General features: G+C 36.7%; 2 protein-coding genes across 4 annotated transcripts; both read right to left on the bottom strand.

The window, feature by feature from the left end:
- Window positions 1-4,468: 4,468 nt before the first annotated feature.
- Window positions 4,469-6,192, bottom strand: LOC113313436 (3-oxo-5-alpha-steroid 4-dehydrogenase 2-like). 3 transcript variants are annotated; one of them, XR_003341840.1, is made up of 3 exons: window positions 5,698-6,192; window positions 5,034-5,594; window positions 4,469-4,945 (listed from the first exon to the last, which is right to left on the bottom strand). XR_003341840.1 is itself a non-coding variant. In XM_026562205.1 (3 exons), coding segments are annotated over exons 1-3 (753 nt in total). In that variant the 5' UTR covers window positions 6,043-6,192; the 3' UTR covers window positions 4,469-4,970. The 3 variants fall into 3 exon arrangements, 2 of the variants coding, with proteins under 2 accessions (XP_026417990.1, XP_026417989.1); XM_026562205.1 differs by having other exon boundaries at window positions 4,469-4,971; window positions 5,188-5,594; XM_026562204.1 differs by having other exon boundaries at window positions 4,470-5,594.
- Window positions 6,193-7,715: 1,523 nt separating this feature from the next.
- Window positions 7,716-12,787, bottom strand: LOC113310178 (cyclic nucleotide-gated ion channel 2-like). The gene is made up of 7 exons (XM_026558757.1): window positions 11,735-12,787; window positions 9,861-10,076; window positions 9,394-9,713; window positions 9,181-9,292; window positions 8,794-9,030; window positions 8,597-8,683; window positions 7,716-8,473 (listed from the first exon to the last, which is right to left on the bottom strand). Exons 1-7 carry the CDS (start codon window positions 12,530-12,532, stop codon window positions 7,985-7,987), a joined length of 2,259 nt encoding a protein of 752 aa, XP_026414542.1. The 5' UTR covers window positions 12,533-12,787; the 3' UTR covers window positions 7,716-7,984.
- Between the last annotated feature and the right edge of the window lie 1,400 nt (window positions 12,788-14,187).

Here is a 14,187-nt window from a genome sequence, read left to right as displayed (position 1 = left end):
ATAGGTTTTTTTTGTTTGATGCATTAGTTATTTCAGGCTTCCTACTAAGGACTCACTTATACGAAAAGGTATTACAACTTCTCCTTCATGTTTTTTTTTTGCAATAATGATGAAACGGCTACACTTCTTTTCCCGCGCTGTGATTTTGCTGCAAGCATTTGGCGTTATTTTATGGATAAATTGCGTCTCCAGTTTATTATACATTCATCTGTACTTGTTTTTCTTTTGTCTTGCCAAATGAACTTTGATATTGTTCAGAAGAGGAATATCTGGAACTTATTAGCTGCTGCAGTTCTCTGGTGTACCTGGAACGAGAGAAATGTTCGGGTGTTTTCCAATAACGCTCAAACTGTTGAGAACGTTATACATATGGTGAAGTATAGATTATTTCAATAGGCTTTAGCTATAATGAATTCAAAGACTTTTCCAATGAGGCAGTAATGCATAAGTGAGTTAGTATATATTTTGACCCACCTTAAATGATTGTAAGTTTTTTTGGGGTTTTTGGTATTTTTGGTCTTGTTCTGTTCTTCAAGACCTTTTCTTCTTTCCTTTCTTTTCTCCCCTTTTGGGTGGTTCAAACCTTTTGTACCCCTCTTTATTTTTGGTATTCTTTCAATAGAGTAAGGACAAAGAACTACAAATATATACAATTTTTCGCGGGTTCGCCGGAGTTAGTGTATTTGAAATGTGATTAATGGTGCTATCACAAAAGACGCAAGCTTATAAACAATTGAAGCTTCCGTATTACTCTAAACTGTAGCTTAAGTATGGATCATTTTTTATTTTTTTTGACAATATCAGAACATAATTTGTTTGACACATAACATATTAGTCATGGCTTCGTCCCTGGGGAAGACAAATCATAGTTCTCAAATTCGTATTATCTAGTCTCTTGATTTGTTTATTCTTGCTTTTTGTAGCTCTTAAAAGTGTTATTATGTATGATTCCAAAAAGAAAAAAATTAATTTTTTTCCGTGGAATACAAAGACAAGAATAAAAGTTTCCATTTTGGTGGCATGGGCTTAAGTAAGCCTTATGATTAAGTAAGACTATATGTTAAAGATTTGTAGACAACGAAAATGGGATGTTAGAAAAAGGATTATATCGTTTTAACATGGAAAATCGCAGGTCGCAACTTCATTTGTTGTAGCTCCAACAGTATATGCTCCATAGATAATCTTATATACTCATGTTAAGTTGTAAACTTGCAATCCAGAAATTCGGCTTGATTTTTAAAGAATGGTGACAATTACAGTACTTGGGTGCGTGGTATGACAAAGGCTCTATATGTGCTAAAGCAAAATTGAAGCAAATTTAGGTTTTGTTAATGTTGTGCTTATTGGACCATCTTCTGATGATGGTACTGATGATGATATTGAAAACTATCGTAACTGGAAACATGCTTATGTGTTGGAAATCTGGGTACTAGAGGATGAAAAATCAGATAACAGAAAAGAATGTTGTACACTGAACTTCAAGGCCTTGCGATTCTTTTCAGCAAATATGTCGACCCTTCCCAAATAATTGTCGAGTACAATTGGTCAATAAGATAATGCTTTCAGAATACAATGAAGCCCTAACAACGTTGATGGATTCAAAAGTTGTACTCCCTTGACCCAACCAAAAACACACATTTATTAGAATTTCATGATGCTAGAGATTTTGATGTTTTTCAGATAATTTCAAAGGAAACAATAATCACTATTATAGGGTATATGCATCTTTTCAAGATGCTTGTTCATCACCAAAGGATACCTCTAATCAGTATCAATGGTGGACTTTGGGAAAGAATGCCTCTGTTAGATTTCAAACGGTGTTGAATTCCAATTAATTCCAGCCGTTTTATAAAAGAAACCGCCGAGTAAGAAGGTCCAACCGCTTTGTAACAGAAACTGCCAGGTAAAGTCCGACCATTTTATAAAATAAACATTTGGGGTAACTTATTAATATTATTGAAAATATCCAACATTATGATGATCTTGTTTGTAATTGGATATGTCACTTTATTATTCCTCAAATCAAAGCAACCATTGATTATTTAGTCTGTTCATTGGCTGTTTGGAAGAATTTGAAAGACCATTTCTCTTAAACAAGTGCTCCCAAACTTTTTCAACTTAAGAAATCCATTGCATCTCTAAGACAAACTGATCAATTATTGTTACCACCATCTGATCCTTAGGCTAAGTCCTATGGTGTGTTAATCTAGCAGCTAGATTAGCAGTCCACTTAAGCTAGGACTACCTTCTAAGAGTCTCTCCAATGGAATGTGTGTGAAGGAAAAAGTCCTAATCCACGAAGGATCAATAACAATATTTAAAGAAAAAACATCTCCAACCCATCGATGTGAAGATGATGTGGCAAAAAAAAAGTTAGACATCCTCTAGGTGAACCTTTAGTTTTAGACGTTCACTTAGAAGATCTCTTCCCATCCTAATCACACTTTTATTAATAAAAGTCATTGAAAAATAAAAATGGAAAAGATTTTAACCAATTATTTGCCTACAAATAAGTAAACAAATAATAGAAAACTTTATGGGTTGGAGATAAAACTTTATTTTTCCTAATATTTAAGATTTTATGCTCAAAGGATGTCTTAGAAGTGGTGCCACATATGAAATATTCACATTCACCATTGGAGATGCTCTAAGTCCTATGGGAGTGCTAATCTAGCAGCTAGATTAGCAGTTCACGTCAGCTAGGACTACCGCCCAGCGTTGTTTGGTTCAGCGCAACCAATCTCAGCCGTCAGATCAAAAAATAAATCAATCTGCACTGAACCGTTCAGCAGCTGAACCATTCATCACTATTATCTCGCTGCTAGTTCAACTGCGAGCAAATGCTAGGAGAGAGAACTAGTGTTAACAAATATAACATTTTTTTTTGAACTGCAACATTTTTTGGCTAATCTAGGAGCTCAATCTAGCCCATAGGACTTAACCTTATGGGACAAAATTCATTCCATTAATTCATCCTCTCTCGTATTGCATATGTGAATCCAAGAAGCAAACACTTGAACTTTGATTCAGATATAGCTGTAGAGTTTCTCCAAAGTCTAAATGATCGATTCACTAGCTTTCGTAATAATTCATCCTCTCTCATATTGCATCTGTGAAGCCAACAAGCAAACACTTGAACTTTGATTCGGATATAGCAGTGGAGTTTCTCCAAAGTCTAAATGATCGATTCACTAGCTTTCGTAGCAATATTTTACAACGAGAAACAATCCCAACTGTCCGCACAATCCATAACTTGGTTCGTCAGGAGGAGCAACAAAAGGACTAGAATGTTCTTATCTCTCTTGTTACACCTCCTCTTGACGAATCAAGTTAAGGATAATGAGAACAGTTGGGAATGTTTCTCGCTGCAAGATGTTGCTACGAAGGTTAGAGAACCTATAATTGAAACTTTGGAGAAACCCCATAACCCTATCATGTTCATTAAGTGTTTGCTTGTTAGCTGCGCGGATACAGTTTGGGAGAAGATTAAATGGAATTGATTTCATCCTATAAGGGTTTGATTGTGGTATAATAATGGGTGATCAGAGAAGCAAGACGCTATTTCAAACCATTCATAAATGGCTGAACCAAGACAGAAGTTGGGTTATCAGATGAGTGAACAAAATAAAGATCAAAGGCATCAGATGATTTGACAGTGGTGTTGGTAGGGGTTTTAGGATCTTCATGAACAGGGGAATCTCCCGCCATGATTAAAGAAAAAAAATAATTCTGAATTTAGTAGATTGAAATGTTTGATTTTTATAGATTTAGTATACACCTATTTATACCAAGGTTTGAAAAACGACAGTTATTTCCGAAAAAACGTCCGTTAAAATGTTCACGTTTATGTAGCGTGTCCGTGAGGGTCGTCGACATCCGTATTTATATATTACCGATAAATAGGAAATAACGACGTTATTTATACCCGTTATAATCGTTTTCAGGCATGTTATAACCGTTTTTCAAAAGTTGAATTTTACGTTTTTTCCTTCTAAATAACATTTTAACGCAAATTTTTTAAACCATTTTTCCAATTTTCACGTAAGTTATAGCCGTCTTTTAAGAAAAGAGAATATAAAAATATTTTCTTACACTTCTTTATATTTTAAATTAAATATTAAAAAATTACAATTAATATTTTAAATATAAAAGAATAAATAATAATATATAGAAAACGTTATAACAACGTTATTAGACCCCTTATAATTATTTTCACGCATGTTGTAACTGTCGGATATGAATTTCAAACCATAATTCTTTTTTGTTTTTTATTTAACCGTTATAACGCCCGTTATTTCATAATAACATATAAAAAACACATTTTTTTCCTAAGTAACGCGTTTTCTTACCAGAAACGTGCTCACACATGTCAAAACACGTTATAACGGTCACGCCCACTGAGCCATGACCTGTTTTTCAAACCTTGATTTATACACAAACTAGTACAACAGATTTAGATAAAAGCAAGAGAAGATAAAGATGGAAATCATATTAACCGGTAGATTTAGATAGAATTCATATTATGCCGTGACTAGGAAACAATGTACCACAGACTTTGATAACAACTTAGTCAAAGTAGTTTAACTTGTAAATGTTGGGCTGGAGATGTGTTGCTGGAGTCGAGTTGGTTGTAGAAAAATGCGGAGCATATATTTCATTAGTGTTGGATAAAAACTTTGAAGTGGTTTTCAGAAATTCAGCTGCCTGCCCGCGTATTGGCTGGACGATTGGTAAGGCTCTTTTGTCCAGGTTCACAAGTTTGTTAAATTACTAGTGGCTCAACATCGTTCAGACGATGAAGGTACAAGCTTGCCTTTCGGTTTCCGGAAGAACATCAAGGACAATAAAGTTGAAGAAATGTGTTCTCGTTTGCAGATTTGTAATGACCCACCAGTTTAAAATCGAAGAGGCTTTCCCCATCCAGAGCAAGCGCAACTTGAGCTCACTGTTTCGATGTTTTGTGTGGTTAGTCTGAAAAGGTAGAATCATAACTTGGAATTTGAACAATTAAGGAAGAGAAGACATGAACTTACCAAAGAGACATTTCAATATATCACCAGAAGAACTTACTAGAGCTAAGCTGATCACTGACATTCGCTACATACAAAATTCAGAGTTTGCATCTAAAAAACAAAAGGTACAAGAGCCTTGATATGCTTAGGAAAGTTTTCAAACTTAGAAAGGTACCATTTCCTAGTAGCATAACTCCTTCCTGTCAAATAACATGCGGTTCCAGCAGTGAAAGCGATTGGGTACAATGTCTGAGACATCAATGAAATCCCTACAAATATAAGAATTTCAAACAGATAGTGTGGGCAAATCACAGATCCAAAGAGACCCCCTGTAGGAATCTTATACCCTTTATCACTCTTTCCCCTCAGATTTGCTAGAATGTAATGGTGGTAAAAGTTTCCAACAATCCCCGCCAAAAACACCACCCCTCCCACAAGTTTTAGATCAATTTGAGGGTCTGGAATACCTTGCATCAAGTGTTGGTTGTAAATCATGCTTACTGCTGATAGAGTGTAACTTAGAGAGATCACAATTGCCGAGTCAAGCACCATCCCTCCACTGTATTTGTGAACAAACAAAACCTATGAAAACATAAAAATTGAAGCATATCATTCATAACTGCTGCATTGAGCCATATAGATTTAGGGTTAAATAGTGAAAATTTTGAGAAATTAAGAAGCTTACCTCAAAAACCCTTTTAAAGAAATGAAAGGTAACAGCGGAATTGACCAACAAGAATCTGAAATCATGATTAGGGCAGAGCCAGAAAGAGATAGCACCGGCTAGAAAAGCAGGTGTGTAGAGAAGAAGCATTCCTGTTCTACTAGAGAGCTTAGTACTTTCTTTCTTAACAGGTTTATTGTTACTATCAGCATTCCAGAATTTTGAGTATCCAAGATGTTTTCCTCTTAACTCCGACAACCCAGAGTTTGCTAGGGATACAAAACTGATTACAGACATGGTTGTTATGAATATTGATGGCGGTGGTGGAAACAGAAATTTATCAAACAAAGATATCACCATACTCATCTCTCTCGTTTTCTGGAGATTGATAGATCAAAAGATAATTAAAACGGGGGTAAACGGATTATGTGGATATATATTGATTGTAATTGCAGTCTTTAGAAAATTTTGGTATCACGGATTAGATCTGATTTAACTAAACATCTAAAAGAAAATTGAGACACACGGGGTATATATTTAGGTAAGTATCGTATCACAATCCAAATATCTCTCGAAATTACTGGAACCCGAAAAGGCCACGTATGTGACATATGCAAGACATGTGGATGTGGAGTGTTGTTGCCTTCATTAAATTTTGAAGGATAAGATGCTGATGAGAAGCAATAGCTTATAATAAAAATAAGTTGAAATTGATAACTTGAAATAGATAAATAATCAACCAATATAGTTCCTTCTACTTTGAATAAAGGAAGAATTTAAAAATAAAGATTCTTCTCAAGTAATTTATTCCCTCCATTATTTTTTAATAGGTCAGTTTCTATAAATAAATATTTTAAAAAATAGGTCAGTTTCTTAATTGGGAAAGTCAAATGTTACTTTAATTTTCTGGGACCACTTTTCTTTTAACTTCTTTTGATGACAAGTGTTATGTGGATCATTTCACTTATTTCTTTGGCTGACAAGTGTCATGAGGACCATTTCACTTTACTTCTTTTATTAACAAGTGTCTAGAGGACCACTTTCAATAATTAGTTCTCTTAATTTCCTTAATTTTCTCAAAAAAAAGAAACTGGCTTATTAAAAAGTAACGGAGGGAATATAATTTTTACCCAATTAAATTGGAAACTAGAACTAGATGATCTAATTCCCCCTAGAGATAACAATTAGGTTTGAAAGAAGAGACAACTCTCATCCTCACACAAATGTTCTCAAACTAAAACTTAACTCCTTTAGCCTTATCTATTCTAATTTATACTAGCACCAAGGATATACTTGGCATATTCAAAGTAATTCTAGGATGGACCAAAAATGGTGCTTCAATAGCGATATGGGACATCCACAATACATCATCTTCCCCTTCTTTAGACAAATTCGTCCTCAAATTCTTTAAAGCTTATTCTCCATTTGTGCTTGAACTTCTTCCTTGCTAGAAGACAATTCTACCTCTACACCTTCCATTGTAGTTACTCACCAAATGTAGCACTTTGTGATCATCGTTGAGAGCATCCCCAAATGGTAATGACACATAATTATTTCTTGGTTTGTAAATACATTAGATGTCTACGTGTACTTTGGTGTCTCCATCTTATGGTACCAAAGAAAGGCTGTGGGTTCCATGAAAATTAAGAAAAGAAGAAGGTCGTGTGTTCTGTAGAATGTACTATAAAGATTCATGTTTCTTCTGGGGAGTGGTACAATAAACCTCGTGGATAGGCTTAATGCGAGGGATTTAGAATGATGCGAAAAGACATGTTTGATCAGTCTCTTTCCGAATTGGACACTTCCTCAAGCCATGGATAACAACACAACAGAGCAGCTTCGCTCAATTGCAATTGTAGGAGCAGGACTATCTTATGTACTCCAGTCTTGCAGAGGCTTTTAGCGATCCCAATCGGAATTTAGCTTTCAATCAGCTTTTTGCCGGATGCACCAGGTCCCAAGTTTACTTTCTTTTTGCCGGATGCACCTTGGTTTTGCAATGATATGATTTATTTTCGAAAACAAGAAAAGCAACAAAAAAAAAAAAAAACTGTGGAATGTCCCTTCTAGAGAGCGATACAAAAGACCTCGTGCTAGTAATTTCAGGGATTTTGATGGCAACAAAAGAATACAAATGTCATTTTGAAAGACACTGCTGAATAAAAGACAACAGCAATTTTTAATTCCATGTTGGTTGTTGCCTACTGACGTTGTATGCTCAAATGCTAAAAATTTCAAACTCGAAACCCCCCTTATATTTTCTTTGAAACCATGAAGAAACTTCATCTTGCCCTGCTTAAAAGGCTCCTCACTCGAGATGATCATGTGGTCTAAGAGACAAGAACATAGCAGCATATTGCCGAAGTTTACGCTCACTAGTATCACCATTTTCTGTTACTTGAACTGCAGGGCCTCTAGTCCTCAATCTGTAACGGTTCCAAGCAAATTGTATGTTTACTGCACCCCATGTTCTCCAATTTGAAGAGTAATACCTAGCTGTTCTTTTGAGCCTCTCATTAGCAAATTTGTATCGGAAATGATCTGTTATGTAACGAAGGTGATTCGCGTCAAGACCAAATGCTTCTGTTGCTTCCACACAAACAAATGTAGCCGATGAAGCTGGAAGACGGTCTATGAAAGGGCGACGGAGACACCATGATAAAAGCTCATCCCCAACAAAGTTTCCGGGTCCTAACGTGCATGTTGCAACTGTTCCCTTACTGAGCTTTTGGTTACTCTCTAGTCGACCTCGCATTATGAAAATCATTCGTGGTACTGGATCTCCTTCTCTAATTATCTGTTTAACATATGAATTAAATAATGGAAGGACCTATATGAAATCGAACCATAGTATATATGATTGTGTTGGGCAAAACACGTTAAAATGATAAGCCAGTGTAATGTATGTTGTTTTGCTCACCTTTTCATCCCTGGTGAATACAAGGGGCTTAACTCGGTCGCACAAATTATCCAAGATTAAATCATCGAGGTTGTGGAACAATGGTACCTAAACATGCTCGGACAGTATTAGTAAGTTAGTAAATACCCACACTAAGCCATCTAAACAGCATATCAGACCTTGAAAAGACAAAGCAAAATGGAAGTAAGTAGCCTAACCTTTTTAATTAGATCTAAGCAGAGATGACGTTTGATATCACGTCGAAGTCCTTCAGGTAAGCCCTTAATCAATTCCATCTCATCCTCTCCTCCCATAGCTGCCCATCTCTGGCGCTCAAAATGGCGTACTCTTTGTCTCAGGCGTGAGGGTAGTTGCCTCCTTTTCATCCACCACTCCATGTCTCTACATCTTAATTGCATTTTCCGTTTCCTTGCCATGACTGCATGCAAAAATACCTAAAGAAAATGTTGTATACGAATCTTTATCAGTAACCAGCGAACAATACTAGTATTCACACATTCATGCATAACTTGATCGAACCATTATTTCTATCAAACTTGAATAGAAAATGACGTTTAGAAGAAAAACAAGTTTATGAGAATCACCTGAATATTACCAATCAATAGAGTAAAGAGTAGTAACCCGCTTAGTGTGATAATTATGCTGAATATCACTTCTAACCAATGGCTTGTTGGTTCAAGGTCGTTGCCAAAAGTGCTAAATTTCAAAGATTAACCATGGTTTCAGTCTTTCAGACAAATCCGTCTCTAAGAACACCATGTTTTTATATCTGTAATTAGCTTAAAAGAAATTATTACCTGAGAGTCATTAGGCCCCAAAATATTGGATATAGAATTTTGACAGAGAGGGAATTGCTTGAAACAACAAGGAGAGCCTGTTTGTAAATGCCATAGCGGAATGGACCATTTCCGTTTAAGCAAACAGGAATGCTTGGGAATTTATGTGTGATTGTATTATTCCCACATGAATTATTAATCATATCGGCTAATGGAAGACGGTAGCAGACTTCGTCTGCACAAGCTAGCTGGAGATTACAATTTGCACTTCTCTCACATTGTTGCCTAAGACACGATGCTACACGTTGAATCGCAAGCACGTACCAACAACCCCCTGCTACCTGAACATTTTGAAGAAAAACACAACAAATGGCTGCGTAAGTAGTCACATTAACTGCATGTTTTTACCAAAGTTCTTGGATAAGGTCGATCTTATCTTATCAAACAGTCCACGTAAATATTTGAATTAGTAAAACTCGAAAGCTTACATGAGAAGCAATGAAGTAAGCAATCAGGTTAAGGGCAAAACCCCACCATATTGTCCCAAAAACATAACCAGTAACTTTTTGCATTCTTCTCATTAAGCAAATACTGTGATAGACTTTGGGAAGGAATTGGAACAAGAATATCAGCAACAATATTGTCATTATCAACTTAATCTTTTCCTCCCTTATCAATCTTGGCACCACCAACCAAAAAACCGTCTGCAATAACAACGATTATACAAATAAATACTTAGCAAAATGACAGGCTTCTGAAAATAAATAATGGATTTCACTTATATTTCTGAACGAGGAACTTTTTTTTTGCCGGTCTAATCAATTGAACATATATCATAAATTTTCACTGATATGTAGATACGAATTTGATCTGCATGGGCCATCTGACAAACGTAGTTCTCCGAATGCAAATATTTAGTGGAAGAATTGTTATTGTTGTTGTTTTGTTTGGACCCACAGGCCAACTGATTATGTGGTGATGAAACAAGCACGGCACATGATGGCTGAAATTTCCTGTTGATTATTATGGTCAGTAGAGACCCATTATCTTTCACGGTCCCCGTTGTACCATCTGAGCTTGGTACCCATGTGAGGACCGATTTGTAGTCGACAATCATTATTACTACTAGACCAATGTGGTGTTTGTTTTTAGCTAAATAATGGCTCTAAAATTTGATCTCATTTAGGATATGTTCCCAAGAATTTGAGATTAGATCGTACACGTTAACTTAATAGTCGCTCCACCATATTACTCAAAGATATCTATGATGTTATGTTGACATTATTAGTCCCACATGTTTGGGTTATTTAAGATCCTGCAGTTTATAATCTATTAGGACTTCTCCACTCATTGCCAATTGATTTTGAGTTGGATGCTCGCAGACTTTAATATGGTATCAAAGCAGGGTATGAAAATGAAATACATAACTGATAATTTTGTAACCCCTTCAGATGATCAGTCAAAATCAAACCGCCAAAAAGTGTTTACGCTAATTGCTTGTGGATGTAGACTCAAACTCGAGGACATATCAGATTAGAACACTCACCCAAGAGGTTAATCTATCTCGAAGATTTCAGGTGTTGGTTTGGAACTTGGAAGCTACGTACAACTCGGATGCGTGCAATTGATGTGCACCCATTCTAGCCCGACTCCATGAGTAGGTTGAATATGACTAAATGGCTAAATGTGTATCACTATCAGGAAGAATTATATTTTATCATCTCACTCCATCTTTACACATCAAATTTCCTTGTATGGTTAGCAGTTTCTTCATCTGTTTTCAACTATCTTCTTCCTAACTTATTTTGTTTGGTTAAGTGAAATATTGGTTTTATTAGTAACATAGGTTTTCGATGACCAGATATTTTACTTAGAAAATAAGTTTAGATAATACCATATCAGACAATTAAACAAAACGGTGCTCAAAGTTCAGGGTTCAAAATAAGTTTAAACTAGAAAACAGTCCTGCTGAGATACTCATACTAGCGAGAATGAAAAATGGGAGACCTTCTCAATAGACAATAATGCAAGATTTCAGTACCTATCCAAGGTACAGTGAGCACAAATTTATATGTGGACCTCAAGATATGCACAAGAAGAAGAAAAACCTTATCATAAATAACAGAAATATAAATACTAGGCATAAATGCATGAACTGATAGAGCCCACAAGAATATGATCAATCAATCAAACAAGATTTTTTGATTGAGAATTCATTAATGAAAGATTATGATCAAAAAAATCAAAAGGCTTAGATGAAAAAAGAAGATGATTGCTTATAACAAGGACTATATTTGTTAAACAACTACTAACAGAAAAATCAGAAAAAAGTAAGAAACTATTGTATTGGTATGTAACTAACCTGAGGGACTGGTAAGATGACAAAGATATCAAACCAGAAACCTTGCAGTGATCTCACATAATGCGTAGCAATAGCACGCGCATCCCACACGAGTTTACCGCAACCAACCACCAACGATTCTCTCGACACGTACGCAAGACGAAATTGCAGCCACAGATGACATAGATGTATCGCATCAACACAGGTGCGCAGGAGGGTGACAATTGCCGCTAAACCACCATCCATGTATAAACAAGGAGCTCCATTTCTACCAATGGAGAGTGCATAGAAAAACAATGGATCAATAGCTAATGCCATGGCACGTGCCAGTAAAAACGCTCTGTTCCATTTTTTCACACGTTTGGTACGCGGGTCTAATACCGTACCAAATGGACCTTTGAGTGACCGGTAATACGATGATGATATCGGACGGTTCTTATTGAATGATGATCTCCATGATGATGATGATTTTTGATTACTTTGGATTGGGACTAATGAAGAACCGGCTGATGCTTCCCATTCAGGCGGATGGAAACTATCACAACTTGTTGAATGAAAAACCGGTACACCTACTTGTGTACACGCGTAACACTCGATAGAATTTGTGATTGGGTTTGTGTAATCAGCTATTGTTGAAAATGATGAGGATGATGATGATGATGATGATGAGTTTGAGTAATCTTGTGATTCTCTTTCTTCTGTCCTGTGTTCTGATGTTTGCTGATGCTGGTCTTGTTGTTGCGTTGTGTCTCTCTGGTTTCTTCTTGAAATTCCAGTCCACCTTGTGAGGGAGTCTCGGAATCCATGAAGTGAAGGCATAATTGAAATTTGATATGCAAAGCAAACTGAAGAGATGAGGAAGAAAGATCACAAAACTCAGTGAGCCTGAGCAGAGAGAGATCACAGGAGGCGGAGGGATACAAAGAATTAATCATGGGAAGATGATTAATATATGAAAGGGAGAGAGAGAGATAGAGAGGGGGAGAGGGGAGATAAGGAGGTTATAATCTAAAGAGTGGTGCGCAGTAATACTGCAGAAAGTGGAAGTAGTTTCTGCCAAGTAGCACATGAAGTTGTGAAGTGATCGTAAGGAATTTTTGTTCTAAAAATAGACAGCTAGTGAAATTTACCAGACATGGTGAAATAAGTTCTGTTATTCTGTTTGGGGTGATAATTCTGAAGACGATACACTTTCAAGAATTTTTTTAACTGGAAACCTACTCTGTAAAAATCTTACGTGATCATCAGTAGCTGTGCTACTAGCTATCGACAAATAGGTTGGGTCGACTTTACCGTATAAGGACGGACCCACGGCAGAGTCATAGGAACCATCCAAAATTTTATATGAGTTGGTATTTGAAAGGACATTTTCTTGTTTTGATTTACAAAATAATTTCGAGAGTGATGGTGAGAAATCTTTTGGGACCATGCGGTTCATCGTATTCGGAGTCTTGACAAAGTTGCGTCTCCGATTCTCCGTATAAGTTTCACGGGATAATTCTAGGAATTTCTCACGGTATAGGTAGAACGATTGTTTCATTTAGGCATGGAGTATTTTAGAACTGTTTTGATGACATTAGTCGGTCCTGGACTTCCTTATGAAATATGTATATGCAGCTTGCATGATGACTCGAGGTGTGGGCGTTTAGCTACTCATTGAGATGTTAGGTCATGCATTTATTGAGTGGCCTGCTTCATCCATGTAAATCTCTTTGCCTGTCTCGAGATTGATCGACAAATACTATTCCATATAGGGCTGCACATGGGCGGGTATGGGCGGGTATAAGATCAAACCAATCTCGCATCCACAGATTGCGGATTTTTTTTTTCAAAACCAACCCCGTACCCACAAACAGCGGGCGGGTTTTGTTACCTGCCCGCTGCGGGTTGGGCGGGTATGGGTTTAAACCCGCTTAGACCCGCTTTATAATTCAATACTCATTCACACACACACACACATGTTTTACTTAAGTTCACAGATGAAGATTAAGTGTTGAATCTGTTGATTTTTCGATTGTTGTCGATTTCTGGTGAAGATTCGAAGTTGTTGTTGTTGATTTCTGGTGAAGATTTCTGGTAATTGTCGTTCGTAGGTGAAGAAGAAGAATTGAGGAGGAAGAAGAGGAGAGGCCGAACATAGACAAGAGTGTAGAAAGTGAATGAGGGTTATCACTTATCCTATCTACTAGTATTAGGGTTTCATAATGGACGGCTAGGATTAGTTTTATCTAATGGTATAAAATCTGCGGGTTTTGGGCGGGTATGGGCGGGTAGTAGCTTAAACCAACCTCGCACCCACAGACAGCGGGTTTTTTTTCTTCATAACCAACCCTGCACCCACAACGGGCGGGTATGGACTAAAAAACCACGGGTTTAGCGGGTACGGGCGGGTTTGGGTTTGGTGGGCGGGTCTTGTGCAGCCCTAATTCCATATTAAATGTCTAGATTTCCTTCCTTTCTTATTTTTGTGTAGT

Source organism: Papaver somniferum, chromosome 9, assembly GCF_003573695.1.
Source record: "Papaver somniferum cultivar HN1 chromosome 9, ASM357369v1, whole genome shotgun sequence".
Lineage (NCBI taxonomy): Eukaryota > Viridiplantae > Streptophyta > Magnoliopsida > Ranunculales > Papaveraceae > Papaver > Papaver somniferum.
Note: the sequence above shows the minus strand (reverse complement) of the source record. Positions and strands in the feature narration are given on the sequence as shown.